Here is a 24,495-nt window from a genome sequence, read left to right as displayed (position 1 = left end):
TTGTCTATACGCACACACAGAGGAAACAGCAACAGCTTTTCCATTTAAAAAGAATGGTGTAATGGGAAGCAATTCAACCGAGTCCTTTCCTGGTCACCATGGAGAAGGCAAACGCTCAGCAAAAAACTAGTCATGGTTCAAGATAAGCAACAATGCCTCTTCTTTTAAAATCTGGTTTTATTCACAAAAGCTATTACTCTGTCATGATTCAAACCTAACCCGAATAACCCATGTGTATTAAATCTGCAGCTATGCAGAAAATGAACTGTCAGAAGAAATAGTCAGAACTATTTATCAGAACAGTGCTTTTTGTAGGAAAAGATTTACCCTCATAAAAAAGCTGTCACGTCAAAAGGTATTTGACATTGATCTCTTCATAATTTAAGAGCAAGTGCAATTTGCAGGAAATTGGCAAGGCAATTTTCATTAATACTAGCATGGAACTAATGCATTTGAGACCTAAGAATGGAGATCGGACCCCCTAGAATAAGCAGTCAAACAACAGCAGGAATCACTACTGCTACAAATGGATGCAGCGTTTGCTTCCTTCAAACATTTCCTACTGAAAGACATTTTTCATTAGGCATCTGAGCTACTGCTCTGGAACCCAGCTGAAATTTCTTACAGTGATACAGCAGGTGCTAGACTAAGCCAGCTACAGCAGCAGCTCCCAGCAGTTCCAGCACACCACCTGCACTCTATCTGCCCTTGCTGCACTGCAGGACCATTTTCTGCTACAGCCTCTTCCAACCCACTGAGCTCCCAGGTGCTGACTACACAGCTAGCTAGCAGAGGTGTGCAGTGTCCAAGCACGGTAAACGCAGGCTGCTGGCCGCTATCTGGAAGAGGGAAAAATCCCGAAGTACCAGAAGCTCCTGCTCCTCCCAACCCTGCTGCTGATGAAAGTGTAGTGTGAGACAGCTGCATGATATCCTGGCTGGTTTGCTACTCACAGGGAAAGCGTATGATCATGTTGCCAAGAAAGCACTGTTACCACGATAATCACAGGCTGTGGTTTCTTTCCTTTGTTCCTGTTTTTTAATTTACCCTTTTTTCCCCCACCCCTTTTTTCCCCCCCCTTTTTATTTATTTTTTAAGTCTTCATAAGCTGTGGTTAGCAACAGCACTGAAGACAGATACGGCAGATTTTGGATTGACAACTCGTGCACAACAATGCTGATGCAAATTATATCTCAGATATTCTTGCACTACACAATCTCTTCCCATGTCTGTAACACCACAAAAATATTGCTGCAACTTCAGATTTCAGCTGTGGAAACTGATAAACTCACTCGCCTTTTAAACTTATTCTTGGATCTTCCCCTCCATCACCCTGATACCGATTTTTAGTCGTTACAGTTTGTATCAATTTCAACTACATCTGCTTTGAGACAAAGACTGTCTTTCTAAGTGTTCATGCATTACTTTGTCATGTAGTGGGTCTCTGTTCCCATTAACACCTTTAGAATTACTGCAGTAAGCTTGTGGTAACAGTTTTTAAAATTTTACTAAATAAACAGTACAGTTAAAAAAAAAAGTAGAAGCATTTACTTTGTTCCTTATAAGGGAAAGAAAAAGTATAATGTTATATACAACACTGACTGCAACAGAGCAACTTGTTAGCACTCAGTAAATCTGATGCTCAGCAACTCACACAGTGTTTGTATTGCATTGGATACATTGTAGAATGCAATTTCCCACCAGCCACAAGCACCCAAGAAGCCCTGCTCTCCCACCCAGCAGTACCACGCCACACGGTGTTTCACCGGATTCCACCCTACCCTTCAGTGACATAAGGATGAGCACACCCTGCATCGGGCTGAAGACTCTCATCTTCTGGAGTCCGGTAACAACTGCCACTCAAAAAATCAGGACGGCACCAGAAACCTTTGGACAGAATCAGAGTCCATTTTTCCTTTGAAAAGGAGGCATGCATTTAAAGCCTTGAGCTTCGTTTTTATGGGGTGGTGGAGAGTTACTGGCCTGACACGGACTATGTTTTTCTTAATGTAACAGAGAGCAAGCTTTTAAATACTTCACTGGAAGTGCCCACTACAAACGTGGGGCTTGGACCTTTATCATAACAAGCAAACGGTGTCAGTAGAAAGTTAACGTTCCCAGAGCACAATCACAGTCAGGGCGGTAATAAAGAACCATTGATCAACCCATCAGTACAAACAAAGCCCTTGGCTACAATTATTGCCAGAATCATTTTTCAGAGTAGGGATAAAGAGGTGTTTGTACAGCGGCAGCAGCCCATAAATAGACAGCATGTGTCCTCTGCAAATCCACACTGCTCTGCTCACAAGGGCCTGCAGTACATCAGCTGATGGAGCAGAGAGGCCAAAACCGGGCTGTTCAGACACACCACTTCCCCTCTGTTCTCTGTGAACCTGACTGTATGTTGCTCTTTACAACCCTCCCATAGTCTATTCCCCTTATATTCCTCAAAAAAAAGTAGAAACCTGCCTAGCTTTGGAATTCTTACTGTGAGATTTATCAGTTGGAGTTCTGGCCTGAAGCACATGGGGCCTTTTTAAAAGAGATGCCTTACTTCTGGTAGGTACCTGCTGATAACCATGCCACTGCACCTTTTAATTAAGTCCGTGGCGTTTTCCCATCACAGAAGCACTGGCAGGGGAAGCTCCCCTCCCTAAATCCTCTACAGCCCCAAGAGAACCCAAAGCAGCATGGCATCACCTGCGCAGCTGGGCCCACCTAAATGCACAGCATTTATTTTTCTTGGATTGTATCCCTTCAACAAACCATTTAAGCATACCAATTTTACTGCATTCCCCGCCGCACTGGTTACAGGAAGCAGCACAAAGGAGAGTAGTTGATTCCACTGTAATTGCACCAGGAGCAGGAGGGTTTCCCAGCAACTGGTCTGTGCGGCACTGGCTACTGGAGCCCTCCCAGGGCTGGCACCAACTGTGATTTACTGCACACATGCCTGCACAGTAACCATGCCAGCCACCGGAATAGCAGCAGGCATGCCTTTGGAGCTCAGAACAAACGCACATTTAAACAAAAGTAATGTTGTTAGAGCAAGGCTGTTTCGGAGAGATTTTTACCTACAACCAAAAGGCCTGTTTATTTGGAGCAACACTCTACTATATTCTTCCCTGACTTTAAACACACTGAAACCACTTTCTTATCTTTCCGGAAACAGTTCTGTTTTTAACAGAGTGATATCTGTACTACAGCAAATTCACTGTCAGCCATGAGCCACAGGCAAATAAGCATCATTTTCCAAAGTCCTTAGCTTTAATAGTTACTTACTTGTGAGAACACAGACCCACATGACTTCTCCTTACACCTTTTCTATACGACTTCCTAGAAGTAATGGTAGGACAGCACATACAAAGTCCAATTTGCTAGGTTTCCACCGGCCATTAAAAAAAAAAAACCCAAACCATCTAAATCTGCTTGCTACAGAACCAATGTAATTTAAAGTAGAAAGTATATATGCGCATGCGCACACACATCTGTATACATACACTTAGATACACCTGCACGCACACACATATATTGAAATATTATACCTAAATCTTACACAGTCGAAGACCAACTCCACTGTCCAACAAAATCAAAGAAGAGTGGAACAAGCTTTCTAGCTCGAGACAAGTGTGAAAAAAGCTTCGTATAGGATTGGGCAGGACCACCTCGACTAGCCTACGCTCCTGCGCAAGACCACAGTGTTGTGACTCTCTGGGGATGGGCAGTGAACAGTGAATTGTCCTTGGGATTAAAGCAAACAGCTTTAATATGGATGCAGGTAGTCAGCAAGACACACTAAGGGCTGTCAGCCCACTGGTACAACGACCCTGAGAAGCACCACCCACAAGCACCCCTGACAGAAGATTCTTTCGAGTGCTCTTAATACACACAGAAGGAACGAAAGGGAGGCCTGATGCGCCCCACGCACTCAGGCTTCAACACTTCGGTTCCTTGCCCATAAATCAGTAAATTATTTTTTAACCTATAAATGTGCACAGAGAGAACAACTGATCACATAAATGTTCACTCAAGAAGATACAGTAAAGACTGGTCTCTCAAAGCAAAGCTGCTGAGGGGAATTCAAACCTTCAACCTCTCATCAAAACAGTCTTTTTCTAAATCTCCAATTTCTGGTGGTATTCCTCAGGATTTCTTCTCTACAATGTACAGCTCAAAGTTGGACGAAAGAGTTACATTAACGTGCCTGCACCATGAAGACACTCATTTTCAGTCTCTCCCACATTAAAATAATCACCTTATTTATGACAGCATGTATTAAACTAGTAATTGATTAAAAGGATGATAAACTGGTGATTTTAATGTTGTCTATCCAGTTATTCTCCAGCATGTTTACAGTCTTCCTATTCTGATATCCCTTTTATTTGCTTCCTCCACACACAGGCTTTTCACAACACTGTCTGAGGCAATATAATTTCAACATCTTTCCTCTTACCACTGAACATAGCAGCCCCTGCCCTCCTCTTCCCCTTCTATCCTATTCCAGTATTTTTTCTAGCATCTTCTTACTCTGTGCATAGATGTAGTTCAGTTTAACCCTCAGCCTTCAGTCATGAAAACCCTTCCAACGGTATTTCTCCCATCAAACACTGGGAGAAATGAGCCTATCCCCTCATTCTCCTACTCATGTTGCATTAAAATTTAATCACAGTGTAAAAGCCAAGTCAAACAAAGCCCATGATACACTATCCTCTGTGCAAGAGGCATAAGAAAATCAAGGAACTCAGGCAAAGGCAGTAAGAGGCCTGTACAGATGAACAAGAACCTCCTGACAAATCTCAAAACAATAAAAGGAAGCATACAGGAGGCCGAAAAAGGGGCAGATGATCATGCAGAAATACTGAGACATTGTCTGAATATGCAGGGAAGGGGCCAGGAAAGAAAGCCAAAGCCCATCTGGAACTGAATCTGGCAATGGATGTTAAGGAAAACATGAGGGGCTTCCAAAGGTATCTCAGCAGAAAAGAGACTTAGGAGAACGTGAGCCCATTACTGAACAGGGCAGGGTGCCTAGTGACAAAGTAAAACATTCCTGGAGATCATTTCAAAACATACGATAGGCAAAAATGTGATTGGGAGAAATCAGTACGGATTTATGAAAGTAAAATCATGGCTGACCAACCTGACAGCCTCCTACGCTGAGAGGCTTAGTGGGTGAGGGGAGAGCCATGGATGTTGTTTATCCTGATGTTAGCAAAACTTTCAACACACTATCTCATAAAATCTTTGCTGATGAACTGATGAAGTATGGACTAGACAAATGGGCAGTGAGGTGGACTGAAAACTGGCCAGAACTGCCAAGCTCGTAGGGTCCTCATCGGTGGCATGAGGTACAGCTTCAAGCCAATCCACTGGCAGAGCACTCCAGAGCCCCACACTCATCCAATACTTTTAAACGTCTTCATTAAGGACCTAGGCAATGGGTCACGCTGTACCCTCAGCATGTTGGCAGGTGATATGAAACTCCATAGGGACCTTGAGACAGTGGAGAAAGGAGCCGACATGAATCTCACGAAGTGCAACAAAGGGCAATGCCAAGTCCTGCAATGGGGAGGAAATAAGCCTGGGCACCAATACACGTGGGAAGCCAACAGGCTGCACAGCAGCTCTGCAGAAAAAGACACGGAAGTCCTGGTGGACAAGCTGAGAGTAAGTCATCAACGTGCCTTTGCAGCAACGAGCGTCCACAAACGCCGGGGCTGCACTAGGAACAGCACTACCAGGCGGCAAAGGCACGTCATCCCTCCTTCTACTCAGCACTGGTGAGCCGGCTCTGGGCTTCCCTGAACAAGAGGCATAGATATACTGGAGCAAGTCCAGCTTGCCACAAATATGACTTAAAAGCCTGGAGCATCTGATACACAAGGAGAGGCTGCAAAAGCTGGGACTGTTTAGCCTGGAAAAAAGATAACTTGGACCTGCATAAAAATACTATGTAGTAGGGGGTAAAGAAGACAGAGCCTGAGTCTTCTCAGGTGTATCCAGTGAAATGACAAGAGACAATGGGCACAAGCTGCAATAAAGGAAATTCCATTTAAACCTAAGAAAATAAACTTGTTCACTGTGAGGGTGGCTGCCCACTGGAATAGGTTGCCTGGAGAGGCTGCAGAGTCTCCATCCTTAGAGATATTCAAAACCTGACTGGACAAACTCCTGAGCAACCTGCTCTAGCTGCTTTGAGCAGTGGGTTTAGATAAGATGATCTCCAGAGGTCCCTTCCAATGCCCCAGCACTTCTATGATCCCATGAAAACTCAGGTATTCAAACTTCTAGCTGTTGGAACAGAACTACTTTAAATGGATTTCTGTCTAATGGATCAGCAACATGTTCAGTGCTAACAACCAGGTCAAAGATCAGCAGGGTATCAAGAGCTTGGTTCAGGTAGAATTGCACTAATAGCATGAATGTTTTCCAAAATATTAACTTCTTAATCTCAGAAAAAAATGCTGTTAAGTACTGGGAATTCCATCTTTTACTGAAGGTATTTTGTTAGATACCTGAGAACAGGAGTTGTCAACAATTACAGTGCAAATCAATTTTTCACAAACAAGATTTCGAATCATTCGTGAAACTGACAACAAAGTCTTGTTGAGAAGAGACTTTTTAGCTACCCCAAACCCAGACACAAATGCAAATACTCAATATGGAGTACCTTACACCACACTGATATTTGGCAGGAGTGCAAATCCTTGTCTTTTTTTCCTCTCTAAGGAAAAGGGCTCTAATCACACTACAACTAACAAGGAAGTCAGTTACATCAAATAAAAAGATTGGAATTGCCTGTCTGCTATGTGGAATAGCTAGAGTAAACAAAAATGTGCTGATGTCGTTCAGCTATTCAATTGGACTGTGTCTAGATCTGTTTCTACACAGCCTGTACTGGGATCCTCTAAACAGGATCTGCGACCACCTAATATATGAGATACTACGAACATCTACTGAGTGGGAACTGCCCAAGAGTCACGGTTCCTCCTGCCAAAAACCCAGGTGTTTGCTTTTCCGTAGCTTCCACCTTTCTGTTGTGTGGATAGAAACACATTTTAACTACCCTCCTGTTCTGTGCAAGAGGACAAACTGTAACTTTCAAATGCAAGACTAGCAATACTTTCTGGGCGTACACACCTGCACCTAAAGCAGAAAAACTAACAGATTTTCTCAGAAGATCAATTCAAATATGCACTGAGTATGTATAAACACTGCTATACAGCTGTAATTCAAAATAAGCTTCAAACTCAACAGCAGTGCAATAATGAAGGTTATGCAAATGTTAAACATCACGGAAGTATGTGGGAACGATGTGGACTGACAAACTCAAGTACTGAACAAAAGTTAAAGCCTTTAACTTAAAAGAACACTAAACCAGGTAGGAGCACTCCAGCTTCTGTCACGAACACTGACACAGAGCTGCACGCTAGGATGCACATTCATTCCACTTTCCATGTCTTACCAATCAATGAGATAGATGTCTGGAGTCAAGTTATTTTTTTTGAAGTGAGCAAATAACTTTGGCAGATTTTCTTCAAAGAATACCTCAAATGCAGCAAAGTAAGTCAACATCTGGGAAAATACAACGGGGAGAGAAAAGCAGTTAGTTGTAATAGGCTTACACGTATTATCTGCTGTTAGATTAATGCTCTTCAAAACCAAGATCACATGAATTAGATAATACAATAAAGAGCTAAACATTTACATAAAGGACAGCATCTGCAAGCGCAGAGAGTTTAAGATCCCTACAACGTTATATACCCTATATACTCTTCTCATACAATGTAATTATTGGTTTGGGTCTTGGCCAGCTTCCTTTGGAAAGAAAAATACCAGCCCAAGTTATTCACTTATCTCTCAAAGTCATTATGATAACAGAATGGTGCTTTATGATTGTGGGAGTAATTTAATATTACACTGAATAAAATTCAAGGCCCAATGGATTACAGAATGAAATACGAAACTAAAATAATTTAATAGTCCACAGCAGGAGTGAAGTGTCCAGTTGGCTCCAATCATAAATCATATTCTAATACCAAAGCTTCTTTTATACCACACGTTTTAAAAAGGGATAATCGCATTTCTATTGCAATAGGGGAGAGATGAAATTCACACAGGAAAACCAAAGATCAAGACAAAGCACCTATGCAAGAGAAATAGATTCTAACTCCCATCTGACAGCGTTAACTCCTGAACTGTATTGCTTTCAACACAAACACTTTCACGCTGCTTTAAAATTTGAATATTTACATCAAATTTCATGACAGAGGGCATCGAAAAATAAAATCTTCCAATCCAACTAAGATTTAAAAACAAGAGGCTTTTTAGCTCCCCCACCCTGTCCTCTCACTACTATAGGGAGAAAAGTTAAGCCAAGTCCTTGAATGTTTCAATAATTTCAATTACCATCCCCCAATAAAGGCAATAAAGAATGGCTGTGATTATTTCAAAGTGTGAGTTGTACCAGCGTGCTTCTCCCCAAAACACCATGACAGCAAAGGGAAAAGAGAAGACTTCTGGAGTCCTTTGTCTGAAGTCCTTTTAATGGATGACAGATTTGTTTCCCCTACTTTTTTTTTTTAATGTTCTCACAGTAATTTTTCCCATTTCATCTGAATGAAGTGACAGATGGTGGACTACTTTACATTAACAGCTGAAAATAAAAAAACCTGATCCTGGTAGACAGTAAAAGTATAAGGCTTGAAAGCCAATCAATCAGAGACGGGTGCATGCTACAGAACAGCCATACACAGGTACGTAAAAATCTCTGAAACCTCTGGACTGTCAGGTACCGAGAAACAACTTCATGGCCAACATGAAACCAGAAATCTAGAAATCCACTTTAGAGAACTGTACAACTGAAACACTTCCCAACATGGGTTTTTAAATACATGAAATCCAAGCATCACATGAGGTCTGTGAGTATCAAGAGGCAGGTAACGCAACAGACACTCCTACTTCCGGAATTATCTGTTCACATGCTAGCCCCATGGTAAAAGTTCTACTGAGGTGTTTCAAAAGTACTTTAGAGAAGGAATCTTACACATGACTGCTGCAACCACATCTACTGATAGTAATACAGCCAGCTCTATTAGAAATTTAATAGCAGTTCAGAAATTTATCTTGATTACATCAACATTCAAGAAGACATTGATTTCGCAGTAATTAAAAAAATTAGTTTAATAAAACTGTAACCAACAAAAGATGTCGAGATAAATCAGTATAAATTATTATAATTTCCACAACTAACTTATGCTGGTTTTATTTTTTTCATGTATTATATGTTAAGACAAATCAGTATTTGGCTATTAAGCTGTAAAACGGACACAAAAAGGTGAGGGTAGACAGCAGATCAGTATATTAACCACAGGAAGCCAAAAGTGCCTCATTTTACATGTCACTACTCTGTCTGATGTATTAGGTGTAAAGTTTTCCTTGTGGTGTTAATCATGGCTTTGTAATTTCACAGTATGTTAATATTATTTCATATATCACCATCTCTACTGTATGCATTCATTTATCATGTAGCCTCTATTTAGCCAGGATAATGGAACTAAATTACACTATCCAAGAACACACCAAAACCCACTATTTCAGCGAAAACCCAATCTTATTCTAGCAAATTTATTTCCAAAATCATCTTCACAAGAACCATATTTACGCACTGAATGCATGAGCATGTCCTCTTTTTCCAAGCACAGTAATAAAGATGACTGCTACTGCTTCTAGCAATGCTATCTGTGCTGTGCTCCCCGTGTGCATTTACGATCAACGAGATTCGGGCACTGCAAAAGGAAATTACCCACTGCTTTTCCAGTGGGGAATACTGATAGGATCCCTAGTGTCCTACTGTTTAAGCAACAGAAGTGATTGTTGCTAATGTTGTCCATTCCCTTGCTTTATTTCACCCATTTGACCTCTTGAGAACTTGAGGACTTTGGGGTACTGGTAGACGAAAAGCTGAACATGAGCCGGCAGTGTGCGCTGGCAGCCCAGAAAGCCAACCGTATCCTGGGCTGTATCCAGAGAAGTGTGGCCAGCAGGTCGAGGGAGGGGATTCTCCCCCTCTACTCTGCTCTTGTGAGACCCCACCTGGAGTGCTGCATCCAGCTCTGGGCCCCCCAACATCAGAAGGATATAGATGGTTGGAGCGAGTCCAGAGGAGGCCACGAAGATGCTCAGAGAGCTGGAGCACCTCTGCTATGGGGACAGGCTGAGAGAGTTGGGCTTATTCAGCCTGGAGAAGAGAAGGCTCCGGGGAGACCTTATTGCAGCCTTCCAGTACCTGAAGGGGCTACAAGGAAGATGGAGGGGGACTTGTTACAAGGGCCTGTAGTGACAGGACAAGGGGCAATGGGTTTAAATTGAAATCAGGGAGGTTTAGATTAGATATCAGGAAGAAGTTCTTCCCGGAGAGGGTGGTGAGGCACTGGAACAGGTTGCCCAGAGAAGCTGTGGATGCCCCATCCCTGGGAGTGTTCAAGGCCAGGCTGGATGAGGCTTTGAGCAACCTGGTCTAGTGGAAGGTGTCCCTGCCCATGGCAGGGCGGTTGGAACTAGATGATCTTGAAGGTCCCTTCCAACCCAAACCATTCTATGATTCTATGATTGAGAAGCATATCCTGTTTTCATAGTGTCAAAAGGTAAAGAAGTGAGAGAGAAATACAGAATGTCACATAATTTACTTTAAAACTATGTTTTTGTAAAATAAAAACACATTTCAGGAGATGTGTCTTATTTTGCTATGGTACACAAGCAGCTCACTGTACATGCTAACAAGGAATTTTAGAGACTCCGGAGAGAATCAGGCAACCATCTCCCACTGGAAATTGCAGTGGTCTGCTCATCTGATTCTCCCAGGCTCCTTTTCAAACACAGCTGCTACAATAAGAGACAGGAAGCCTGGTTCTCCCTGCAGTAGCCTATTTTTAGAAACCTATTAGTTTGGCATAAAAAACACCTTCGAGGCACTTCTAGTATTACGGTGTTTTCAGCTTTTAACTACAGTGTTCAACTTGAAAACCACCTACAATAATATTGTCATAACTATTCTTTGAGCATCACAATATCGCAGCTGCCTGTTCAAAAATGTTAGCAGGGTGGAGTTTGGTTTGGGTTTTTTGAGGAGGTGTGCACGTGCTGGGTTTTTTTATTAAATGTGTTGCTTTAAAATAAGTCCTGACTCATTTTTCAAGCTACTGAGTTCATCAATTTATTTTTCTTTTAAGCTTCCCCTACGTATATCTACAACATGTCAGTCAGAGTTTTCTTGCATACTTACAAGGCCATGGTCCACACGGAAAAATGCCATCTGACAGGGTTTATTTAAAAGGTTAGAAAAAGCAATGAAGGCATCTGCAGTATCCAAATTCAAGATCAACACTGCTGCTATGAATGACATGCCCTGTACCTGAAGAAAGGAGAAGCGTTACCATTCAGCAATAACTGTATTCTTCCAAGAGTACTGCCTCATTTTGTACTCATAATCACTAGTGTTGAATGCACTCACTGAGCTGCTGAATTCTGCGAAACGTTCAGAAAGGCAGGGGTTTTTAACCGACGTGACCCTTCGGTGTTGCACGTTCAGAGCGTGTAAGCTAATGATCCCCATGTTGCCTCCTTTCAAAGGCTAAGTAAAACTCCCAGGACAGGCTCAGCTGACAGCACTTTCAAATATGCAGAATAAAGCGTTTTTTGAAGAATAAGCTGTTTTTAAGTAATCCCTCTTCTCCTAGGGATGCATCATATACACCCTCATTTGTGGAAAGCTGGACTGGACTAGGACACTAGAGACAAAGCCTGTTCTTTCCTTTTTCAATCAATTCCTGGCAGTTACAGACAACTTCAGTGACTCATTTGACAAGCAGTAAGTAGCATTTTAAGATTAAGCTCTTATGGTAAATGAAACAAGCTCATGATGTGGCTGCAGAGTATGCTATGGAATCAGTGCTGAAAATGATGCAAAAGCTTGCACACTCAGAGGTTGTAACGCTGCCACTGCAGTCACATGGACCAAGGCGTGACAGTCCTTCCTGAAAACCTGAGGAACAAGCTCCTTCAGAACACAACAACAGGTTCCATGCCAAATGAAGGAGTCATGTTCAGCAGCTTTCGCCAAGCATCGCATGCTACGCACAGATTAGGAATGTTCTCTTCCTACATTTGCCTTCCCTAAAACAACTGCTCCTGCAAAAAAAAGAATAAGCTTCTATATATATATCCCTGCTCTGGGGGAAAAGACTAAATGAAGTATCTGAAACCCACTCAAGTCCTCTCATAATCACTATTTCAAAGACTTTGAGAGAGCTCACGTAGCCCTGATGGGCATTGCTTTAAAGACTGTTCAGCAGCTCACAGTGCTAAGGCACAAAAATGCATATCAGGAGGAGTAAGATACTCAACAGAAGAGTCTTGGTAAGACTGCCAAAGGACCAATTTAACTACATCATCTCTTTTGAATCCAACTTTCAATCACTACAAATATTTATTTTTGAGCTTTCCAGTTACTTAACCCGTTGAAAGGCTTAAATATACCAACAGAACTATTATATACACTTCTCAAGCATGTAGTGGAACAGAAGAAAGCACACAGAAACCCCACAAGTATTCACAAAATCATTTAATACGGGTCTACAAAGGCCTGATTAATGCAATCCTCCCTCCTCCTAGTTCTCCCTCCCCACCCCTGAAAAAACATTTCTTCACTTACATAGCCCACATCAGGTCTGTAACAAGTATAGGCTCCTAAAATACTGTGCAGCGTGTCATGGTAAGGACCACCCTATAATTAAAACAAAAACAAGACAACACATCTGAGTATGTACCAAACATTAAAAACCCTTCAGTGCTCCAGACAGTACCCATCACTTCTGATGAAGGACACTATTTGGGCAGCTTTGCCCAAGACTTTCAAAATAATTTTGGCTTTAAAAGCGTGAAACATAAAGTTCATCCAATACACCAAATGCACATTAAATCCTTACGCAAGAGGAACGTAAGCCTAAGAGATTCCTTATAGCTTAGCAGCACTTTGACAGTAGTGCCAAGAAAGCAGAACACTAATGAGAACTACTTAATTGCCTATTAAACAATTTAATTGTCTATTAAACTAGAGGCAGAATTCAACCATGAAGAAAACAGTTAAAACAACAACAATGTAACACACACACCCCCCGTACCCAGAATGACACATACAGCTAAAAAGTATTTCATACACCAAGTACCGTAACTGGCTGGGAATTTCCAAAGGGAAAAGTTTTCCACTCAAAAATACTGATTTAGCACAATCTAAACTTCTTACAGGGCTGCTGAAATTTGTGTATAGAAGGACAAAATACCTGCTTAAAATGAGTCTTTAAAACACACAGGTTAAACTGGTCTTGCTTGGAACCAATAAAAGGTCACCAAATCTCACATACCATGTATCTGCAACCCAGCAGTGCTGATTCACTGCCTTGGAAACACTCACCTGCCTGAATTCATCGGACAGCAACCGGCACGAGCAGGGCTAGATGAATCATGATGACTACTCAACAGAGTGCTTTTTTACCTCTTCCAAATGCGCAGTACCTGGAGGTTACTCTTTTCTAGACTACTGAGTGTTTTCCAAAATCTTTTGGAACTTTCTCAGGATGTTTACTCCTTCAGTTTTGAACTCAATGGGCTCTTCCAACCAAGGGACAGGCAAGATGATGTAAAATTAATTTCTCTGAGAAATCAAGCAAAAGTTAACATAGCTGACCTGCTGGAATATACACAGACTAGGAAATGTTCTTGAGATATCCAGTTTTATTAACTCCAAGCTTGCTTCTCTGTCAGCTGCAGAAAATCCAGCATCTACAAAAGCCAAAGTTACTGCATTTATTACATGGATCAGTGCATATGCTTTCTTTTTTTCCCCTCCCCAGTAAGGATTAGCTTTTGCACAGTTTGTTTCTTTTGATGCGAATGCTAGGGAACAGGGGTACAGACAGGACAATTCCCTGAATACACCACACAGGCTAAGACACAATTATGTCCTGAGTCACAGCAACCCTACAGTGCACACTGACCCTCAGTGCTTCGAAGCGATGGGGGGAAAGTTGCAGGACAAGACAGGCCAGCCACTTCACTGGTATTTGCTGAGAAATCATTAGACAGACATAAGCCTGTTAACCTGTGACCCCTCAACAAGGCCTCCCAGTGGCTCCTGAAATAGCTGCCTCCATGGGAGGGAGAGGTCCTAAAGCAGAAGCATTTGATGGATGCCACCTATCTCTACTACTGTCAGCCACCCTCCGAAAATCATGGTTTATTTACTCTTTGTATGTGTTGTTAAAGATCATGGAGTCTGCAATACACTCTCCATAACTGAAATGGAACTCACACGAAGCAAATTTCTAAAGTATTAGTTTTCTTCCTGATATCGAAGAGTTTTATTTGCATTTTGTTTATTCTGCCAAGCATAGTTGGGAATCACATACTGCTACTTACGGAGCAATCAGAACACTAGAGTTGTCACTAGCCAGTGCCTACACTAATCACATGAGCATCTACACTCCAGAACATGAAGTGCAAGAGGAAGCTGGAACATGCTAGAGAACATCTTAAATAAGATGCAGACAACCTTAAAAGAACAGAGTAGGGGATTTCCAATCAAACATATTTGTTGATAAATGCCAGTATGTAAGTTCTCCTTTTTCTACTCAGCTTAATTACTTATCAAAGGTATTTTCAAGCATATGCATGGAGTTTTACAATCTCTCAAAACCAGACAACTCTTCTGATCAATTAGTAAAACTCAAACCACTTCATCTGCAAAACTAAATTGCTGCTCTTTGAAACACACCCAAGAGATGGGCTCAAAGTTGCAATAAGGGACCACAATGCAATTTTCTGCTATAATTTCAGTTTCAACTCCAAAACTACAGATGCAAAGTCCTTCAGTGTTGCAATTCAAATTATAATGCCCAAACTATCCTAGTTTTACTTCCAGTTGGCATCAAATAAGAACTGTACCTAGAGACAGTTTATAAAGAAAAATGAACAAGTGTGTTTTATAAGAGACCGTAATTTCACGGGGAAGAAAGATTACAGCTATTTCTTGCTTCCCCAAAAAGAAGTTTTCTTTTTACCAGATGCATCTTCATAGCTGAAATTTGTTTAAAGCCTGTGATTTCATTTTAAGGAACAATTCTACAAAATCTCTTGCTCTGTAACACAGCATAAATCATTCATGAAGAGCGTACCTTCACATTCTACTTCAGCCCCTCCTGTGCTAAGGGATCGCCATTTCTCTTTGGCACGAGCCAGGCAAATATCATACAGTTCTGCAAAAAGAAATACAGAGAAAAGCAAGTCTGCTATTTGTATGTGCTCATGTCCACTGTGAGGTACTACCGACCCACCACACGAGCAGTGCTGCACCAGCCATTGCAAGTACACCAACTCTAACATAGTAGTTGAGCTTCCAAGTAGGTTACGGTTCTGAAAGACTTGTTCCGCTTCCCTGTACCTTAAGATTAGGTGAAAAGGAATGACAATCTAGGCCCAAGATGCATTTCGTGTTCAAGCATTTGCTTTTCTTACAGAGCACTGATGTTGAAAATTACAGTCTGACTGGGTAAGTCCAGAAAATTCCATGTAAGAGCTACACTCAGTGTAACTAAGCTAAGCACAGAAAAGCGGCACCATACAGCAGGAGTACAAGCAGTCTGCTGCATTTCCATGTTGGAATTACCCATCTTAGTCTTTCAGAACTGTGTTTTTCTGTACTCTGAAGCAGCACACTATTTCTGTTTTCACAAACACACACATAAACAAAAGCAAAAATTTCCCAGGGGTCTCTTGATTTCTCACAAACCTAATGTCTTGCTCTAAATCAACGGAAGCACACCACATGCATATTCATAGGCATTACAAAATTAACAATTCTAAGCAGCATAACTAGGTAACTCCTCAAACCCACACCTCAGGTTCTGATACACCGTAAGAAATACAACACCATCCCCTCATTATTTCTCTCTGTCAGCCAGTGCAGACAAAACAACTCACCATGGGTGATGTTTAACTCGTTGCCAATTGCCAAGCTCCAGACTTTGCCTCTCACACTTGGTGGAATGCCCTGCCACCACAGATCTCGAACTTTACGGGAACAACACCTGTTTAAAAGAAAAATGAATTACACTAAGAAATATTTCACTGCCAGGGGAACTGCAGATGTGTCCTGCTACCACTGCTGCAGGGATCCAACCCAAGATGAACATCAACAGGCCAAGCAGTCAAATGCCATTTGCACACACCCTTTTTTAGTACTATTTCGCTTTAAGCTGTACAAGAAAGCTTATTTCCTTCCAAGTGAACGGCTTATTTTGACAGCAGCACTGCAATCACAACATCCGTAATTTGCAACCACACTTGACCATCAAGAATTGTAGGGGACAAAAATACACAAATGGAAACAAATTCCGTATCTATGCGACTGCCCATGCCCAAGACTGGACATCTCCATGTAAGACTGCAAATACAGAAACAAGTGACAGAAGCCCACCCTCTCTCTCCCCTCTGTCATCACCGTGCTGTGCTAATGAGACATGCAGTTTCCTACCCAGCTGCAACAGAAAAATGCATGAAGATGTAACAGGTAATAACTTTTAGGTGGAAGCGTGAAAGACATTTTAACAGAACACAGGCTCTGAAGTGGCTGCAGATGATGTTCATCACCCTGAGAGCCCAGAAGGAGAAACAGAATAGCACCTAAGCACCAGTGAAAGTCTGTAGCAGTGACAAAAGAAACACAACCACCATTTATGTAAAAGCAGATTCCGAAATAAGATGTAAAACAGTGAATACAATGAAGAGATTCCAGATTTACAAACCAATACGAGAAAAGGTGTCCCTATTTTTACAGCAGCCATAACAGATGTATCTTCAAATACTAAAGGCAGACATGTAAATCTACAATTTGCTTATATTTAGTTTATTACTTCAGTTCTCCAGAAATGCATTTTCCAACAAATTCTGTCCATATTTTTAACATATATTTTAAGGACAATTGAACTCCATGAATAACCAAATTGCAATTTTGAGTGCCGTGGAGATTCATTTATTTTGTGGTGGTGGTGGTTACACTCATGGTAGGGGGGCTGTTTTTTTTTTAATTACTAGCAAAGTCCATGGAAAACTAAATAGCAAAGGTAGCTTTACCAATTGGCTGTGCTGTGTCTTTACAGGATATCTTTTAGCACTTAATTTTTTTTTTTAAATAACTTTTTCCCTACTTCTCTTTCCCATCACTTGATTATCCCAGCAGGTGTACCACTCTGTAATTAAAGAGGCTGCTTAATACTACAAACATATTTCAATCTGCATCTGACATAACATCAGCAGCTCAAGTAGTCAAGGAAAGCTCATTTCTGATAAGTGCATGGCATTCCAGCATTATGCTTTCTGCTTTCACGTTCTCTACCACAGATCACTTCCCTGTCTCACAGTTTCTGAATAACCTGAAACTCCATTAAAGACAAATAATAAGAACTGCTTCACTCCCAGCCACCTTGTAGAAATACTGGAATGTATGTTGCTGATTGTCTTTGTAGCTGTGGTGCTCTCCACCAAAAAACTTAAAAGACTATTTAAAATGATACTTGCTAACTTTGTAACTTCTCTTCAGGATACAGACTCATCAATTTTTATTAAAACTCAGTATAACATACTGTCTTACATAGTTTCCCAGTTGGGCAAGATTTCATTGTTCCAAGTTAAAACAGCATTGCCGATGCTGTCTTCCAGTTTACAGCGTTCTTCCAGTTGTTTCTTTCTCTTCTGGGCTTCTTTAAGCTCTGCAGAAAAAGTTACATTTTTAAGTTAATAAAGCCAGAAACCAAATATTCAGAGTTAGCTAGTTATGGCTATCCAGCCATGGAAAAGCACACTAGTCACCTAAATGTATAGCGGAGTGTCCAAATTCTAAAAATTTCCCAGACATGCAGCAAGCTAAGCGGTGATGCCAAATGTGAATAAAGAACTAAGTGGAAGTACGCATAAGGCTCATTTTCGGTGGATGGGAAAAGGGAGCTAGATAATACATGGTTGCTTTGATCCTTCAAATTAGCATCTATGACAGCCAAAAGCCCCACCTAGTAGGAGTGGTCAGAGTATTTCATAATAAAGCCCCACCTCCTTTTTCACAGAATCACAGACTGGTTTGGGTTGGAAGGGACCTTAAAGACCATCTAGTTCCAACCCCCCTGCCATGGGCAGGGACACCTTCCACTAGACCAGGTTGCTCAAAGCCTCATCCAGCCTGGCCTTGAACACTTCCAGGGATGGGGCATCCACAGCTTCTCTGGGCAACCTGTTCCAGTGCTTCACTTCAATGACAGACTCAAAAATACAAGCTAAATAATACAAAATTTCTATTTTGTTTTCACTCTTATGTGTTGACTTTGTGAATTATGATTTAGATATATTGTCAGGAAATCACAAGAGCCACATTTTTAATGCTAATTAGTATATACTCAAACTAAATATCATACATCACAAATATATACACACTGGAAACCTTCCGTTCATTTAAAAATGAAAACATTTTTCATGTTCAGTTTAAATATATTTTACATTTTTGCATTATCACTCAGTATTTCCTTCTGCATCATTAACTACTATTCTTCCACCGGCAAATTTGTTAGTCATGCAACTTAACAAATGCAGGCAGACACTCTTTATAGCAGCACAGTGGAAATACAGGACATGTGCATGCACACACATACTGTCTACAATACAGGAAAGTACTGACCTGGCAAGGAAAACTAACTGATGAACAACAGCAGTACCAAGGTCTTTGGAACGAACACATGCAACCTGCTGGGTCCACTTTAAAGCCCAACAGAAGCAGTGCCTGAGCAGAACCATACCAACCACCTCATATTTTCAGCTTTGATATGAGCTCCTTGTAAGCCTGCCTCAATGCAGGCTTTGAATTTTTCTCTAAGCAAAAAGAGGGTGTTTACTCTCTTTAATTTCCTGACCTCTACATAATACATCACCCTGCAAAGTTGTTCCTCTGGAGTGGCTTTAGGGAAAACGGGTTTTTCAGGGTATTTATCTGGACAGAATGACATAGTCCAGCCCAGTGAAGACAGCACAAGGGCCTGGCCCACTGCCCAACCTGAGCATCACCCCATTTCTCCCAAACCACGTACCCTGCTCGCAAAGAAAGAACAGAGAAATTCCTTTACTAACATGGGAGTCACATAAAGCTAGAACTTCACTGGAAGGTGCACGATGTTCAAAATCACAAGAGGGTACTTTTATTAATTTGTCAACTGCAGAAAGCAAGTCCTGTGCTCATATCACCTTTCCACTGTTTCATAACGCTCAGGGGTATGGCCAGCTGGAAGAAACATATTTCCAGTAGTTCTCACTAGACACAAAACTTCTGTGAGTCCAAACTTCCCATTTTTGCAATGCTTGTTTTTAATCAGAAAACCCAAATGGTCAGGAATATCAGAAGGCAAGCACTCCTGTCAGCTCTACCTGATGCACACAGTACAGTGCTGCCGAGACACTTCTGTGAACAATGTCAGACAAGAAATTATGAGCAAATCCTTGGAAAAGCTGTAAATTTTAAGTGATATTTTCAAATGAACCTAACTACATATATTCTTTCATATGTAAAATGATCCATTTATGTACTACACCCTCAACGAGTTGCTCCCAACATGAAACTATCAAATCCTGTAGTTATCTAAGTAAGTCTAATCTTCACTAATTTGACTGAGAGTCTACTTCAATATATTAGTAAGTTTTCGAACCCACAACAGATGCTACTCAATTACTGAAGTTACAAATTACCAAAATTCTTTCCTGCTACTTTCTAGGATTGTTTTCTTTTCCAGCTTGGGAAGGGTCTTTTTAATGAAACTACTTTTGTTCCTCTTTTCTCTGGACTGATTCTTCTCTGAGGGGAGGTACAGATCCCTCATCTTACAGAGCAACAGACTGACAAGTGCATTTCAGGTTTTGAAATACCCCTTAACTTCACTTCTCTGAAGACAAGAAATTCCATCACCTCTTTTTTTCGCTTGAACAACCATTTCTTCGTACTGCTGTCTGTGTTTCTGAGCTTCTTCTGCTGGCTTTGCAGGGAGGTTCCTTAAATTTAAAAAAAAATAATCAGTATTGAAAGTTGGTATGCCCATCTAAAGAAAATTCTAGACACGTCTAAAAGAAAAACACTGCTTCTTGTCAAAATATTTGATTAAAAAGTAGAGCACCAGATCCTTGGAAAGAATTTTTTGTGCCAGTCAGCAGAAGAGAAGGAAAGAACACTGACCAGCTACGACTACTTTTACACACAGAATATGCTGAGTAATTTCCTTATGTTTGGTAATTTCAGCATTTTTATTATTAAGCCAACAGAACCGACAGGCTGATCTTCATAAATAAAAGAGATATACTGGTATATACCAAGCTGGTAGTTTTGCAATAACCTGATCTCGACAAGTAAAATACAAAACTATCCTCTCTGCTTCGCACCTTGTTTAGGAGTTACACCCACAAATTTCTTTACCCATGCAGTAATTACTTCCTACACCAGCTTCCTTGTCCCCCCTGCTCTCCAAGACCCCATTTCTATTTTAAAGGCTTAACTCCTCCCTCTCACTTCTGCAGCAACAAGTGGCACTGGAGTCACCCTCTGTACCTCCAGTTCTCACTATCAACACAGCCATTGTGACTTGTGACTAAATCCTGGCCTGCTAACACCTCTGCCATACACACACATGCTCCTCTGTCAGACCACATGAACTTCAAGCTAATCACATTTGTAATTAACATAACCACTGTGTATCTCATACAAATACAGGATCACCAAAACATCAGAACAGGAAATGACTAAGTGTTTTGTTCTTCTGTACTGCAGAACACTATTACATTCCTAGGGCAGTTTGTATCTTTGGTAAATAAAAAAGATAGGCACACATTCACTTTCACACTCCTGTAAGGTGTCACGCATAAGGCAGCTGCTAGCCATCATCACAGTCACCACTAATAGCAGCATGCTTTACTATTTACATAATCACAGTGCTTGCAAACTATGCACAGCCACGTGTTACATGTCTACGAATACTTTCTAAAATCAAGATTTTTACAGGAACAAGAGAAGTGGATTTTCACATTAGTGTCATTGCTAACCACAGACAACGATCTTCTCATCCCCAGTTTTGTTTATGCAAATTGACCAGCATCTTTTTTAAATCCAAGTCTTTAGAAATGGGGTTAGGGAAAGTTTGGAAAGGAGAATCAGATGAAAAAATGCAAGTTCTGCTAACTTAAATTCTATGACTTCAAACATTCGTCCTGTCTCTTAACAGTACTACCATACATGTGAGATGACATTTATTGTCTATTAAGACTGAACTAACACTTTTTCCAGTTAAAGCTAGAAGGACTATGGAATATTTATTGATTTTATCTACAAAGTTTTACCTAAACCCTAAAAGTGAGTGAAAAAATTAGGAGAAGCCATTTTGGAAAAAATCTCACTGCATTTTTCTTCAGGAAGTCTTCAATCTTTTTGTCATGGGAAATCAAAAAGAAATTACTTGAAGCCTAATAGATAATAAAAAAACCCACCACACTATGCAAACTGTAAGTGAACAATAAAAAAAGATTCTTTAGAAAGAATAATCTGAGGAGAGCACTGTTGTCCAGAGCAGTTTTCCCTACTAGACAAAAGAAATGATAATTCAGTTGTTTCGAATCATAAAAATACCTTTCCTGCTAGAAGTTCCACAGTCTATCAGTAGTAGGAAAGAAAGCAAAATCTGAATGTTACGATGTAACGTGCCACTAACTCAATCTACCTGACCATTGTATTTCTCAGATTATCTCACATAAAGAATGATTTTTAACACACAGGTTTTAAATATAAAAAATAAGCTAGTATCTATTGTTTCCAGCTGTACACAATAAAACCTGCTATAACAAATAATCACACTTGCATTGTTCTAGATGCCCCAAGGAATCTTGTCACACAGTCAAGCCAAAAACTGTCTTAAATAACCCTACAAGTAGATTAGTTTGATATGAGCATTCTTCATACAGATTTGTGGATGAAAACACAGACCTATGTTATGCCAGTTCTTTACACCGATATACAGCTATATTAAAAAAGCGGGTGCCATGGCTGTAAAGCTGGGTACCATTCATAAATTGACTAATTTGATGGTGGATGTCCCACCCCTGGAAGTGTTCAAGGCCAGACTGGATGAGGCTCTGAGCAACCTGGTCTAGTGGAAGGTGTCCCTGCCCATGGCAGGGGGGTTGGAACTAGATGGTCTTTAAGGTCCCTTCCAACCCAAACCAGTCTGTGATTCTAAACATGACAGAATTTGTGTCATGGTAAAGCAGCTGCTAGTAAATCCTCATGGAGTATGTCTGTATATGAAAGAACGTCCTTACAGTAACAGAAGCATGAAACAACTTATCAAGTACTTGACAACCTTTAAAATGCAATGCTGAACCCACTGTAGAACAATCATTACATTGTTTCATTATTTATGGAGATGTGATCTTTCTCTGTGTAAACAGGACACTGTATCCTTGCCTCTCCATTTCTTTAGGTTATATCAACTTCTTTTTATGCTTATGTTCTCTCAGGGAAAATAAAAATACCTTATTCATGTTTACAAGGCAGAATTACTCAAAAATAGAGCTCTGCTTTCCTAATTATCTCCCTTCATATAAAGCCATAGTTTTTATTATGAAACAAGGTTACTTTTGTTTGAATAATTTTTCTCACAATCATCACACTTCTGTACTCACTAGCCTGAAAAAAAAAAAAATTAAATTTAAGTTTTTCCTCTAACTTAAACAGATAATTTATCAAATACACACAGTAAGAACAGCTTTCTGGTCTAATTTTCACAAGACCCTCACTGTGGTACTTCCCAAAACTTACGCTGGTCTGTCCTCTAAAATAAGCGCTGTAGTGGAGAGTGGCTCAAAATCAAGATTCTTCCTCACATTCTGTTTAGGAGAGAGTGGTCTGTGAGCTCGTCCAGTTTTTTCTTCATATTCCTGGAGAAGAAAAAGATGGGGCAAGTTACAAGAGTGGAGAACACCAAAATAATGCACCTGAAAACTTAAAAAGGGTCTACAGAAGTCTTCAAGGTAAGGCTTTCACATCTCTGCCCAACTGCAGTCCTTTCAAAGCTTTTCAACTAGAGGAACCTCAGCACTGAAAACAATGTTCATATTTATGTTCAGGAGTGAGTTCTGGTGGTTTTTCCATTCCTTCTTTTTGTAGAAACATCTTCAGCTCCTCTGACATCCTGCTGTTACAAAGTACTGCTAAGAATGAACTTAGAAAACACAGACACTATCTGAGAAATAAAACCTATTTAGAATATTTTTGTTTTGATTTACATGGGTTTGAAATTGAAGTCAAAACACAAGCTCCTTGCCTTAAAAATCTCATTGTAATTTCCCTTACCCAAGATATTTTCAGATGCAATAGTTCAATGATGGGGGAGGGGGGAAAGCTTAAAATAATGGTTAGACAGGAACCCCAAACTTGTTATGACACCTTGAAGTACAGCAATCCTAAATCATGACAGAGCATAACGTAGTAACTTGTGTTTGTAATACAGACACACCAGAGCCAGACCAGCAAAGAGGCACCCACACGACTGGGGTCTGGAGCAAGTGACACACAAAGAGAGGCTGAGAGAACCAGGCTTGTTCAGCCTTCCAAGGAGAAGGCTTTGTAGGGATGTTCCACATCTGTAGACGGCCGTAACGTGTTGGCCTACAAACATCATTTTAGAGGAAAAAATGTACCAAAACCATGACCTAGTGACATAAACAAGCTGTACACAATTCCCACCTACCCCAAAGCTTGAAGTATTACAACAAACATGAAGTATTCAAGGTATCAGTGATAGACAAACAACAAACATGGTCAAACAGTCCTAAAGAACAACCAAATCCATATTATCGATAATTTCACATTCAACTTTTTAATTAATTTCACCATTTCCAAAACCCACCTGATTTCATGTGCAGCTTGCTAATGCCGTTTATATTAAAATAAAAAAAGGAAAGTATACTGTGAAAGCTAACAATGATAAATGAGCACTATGAACAGCATTCCAGCCATAGACATTTTTCTGTTAGCACAAACAGCTCCTCAAATGGTACTGCGCTCAACCTCAGCTGTCAATTATGTTACAACTTCCTTGGGCAATAGATCCAACCTTTCCAATACAAGCAGAACAGGTGGGATCATTCAGAAACTAAAACAGGAACCACTACCAGAAAAGCCTTCTCCTCCAACCTCACCTTAAAAGAAAAAGGATGGATGAAAAGCACACATGAATGCAGAGCAGCACTACTGCGGTTTTCTACCCTGTGTTGTACAATCTAAGTCCAGTTCAGGTGGGACTCATGAGTGCAGATCTGTGAAGCTCCCAGGACACAGAAAAACCCCTCATTCTCCTTGTCTGTTAA

At 40.7% G+C, this 24,495-nt stretch overlaps 1 protein-coding gene across 1 annotated transcript in view; it reads right to left on the bottom strand.

The window, feature by feature from the left end:
* TBC1D14 (TBC1 domain family, member 14) overlaps window positions 1-23,063 on the bottom strand; it is a 29,193-nt gene extending 6,130 nt beyond the window's left edge. Inside the window, exons 1-9 of the mRNA XM_010161950.1 lie at window positions 22,946-23,063; window positions 20,054-20,136; window positions 17,705-17,822; window positions 16,036-16,142; window positions 15,231-15,311; window positions 13,745-13,839; window positions 12,713-12,784; window positions 11,285-11,413; window positions 7,466-7,575 (exon numbers count right to left, since the gene is read on the bottom strand). Coding sequence (XP_010160252.1) covers window positions 7,466-7,575; window positions 11,285-11,413; window positions 12,713-12,784; window positions 13,745-13,839; window positions 15,231-15,311; window positions 16,036-16,142; window positions 17,705-17,822; window positions 20,054-20,078 — 737 coding nt within the window. The 5' untranslated portion in view covers window positions 20,079-20,136; window positions 22,946-23,063. The remainder of the gene's footprint in view (window positions 1-7,465; window positions 7,576-11,284; window positions 11,414-12,712; window positions 12,785-13,744; window positions 13,840-15,230; window positions 15,312-16,035; window positions 16,143-17,704; window positions 17,823-20,053; window positions 20,137-22,945) is intronic.
* Between the last annotated feature and the right edge of the window lie 1,432 nt (window positions 23,064-24,495).

The sequence above is a fragment of the Eurypyga helias genome, unplaced genomic scaffold, assembly GCF_000690775.1.
Source record: "Eurypyga helias isolate BGI_N326 unplaced genomic scaffold, ASM69077v1 scaffold10912, whole genome shotgun sequence".
Classification (NCBI taxonomy): Eukaryota; Metazoa; Chordata; class Aves; order Eurypygiformes; family Eurypygidae; genus Eurypyga; species Eurypyga helias.
Note: the sequence above shows the minus strand (reverse complement) of the source record. Positions and strands in the feature narration are given on the sequence as shown.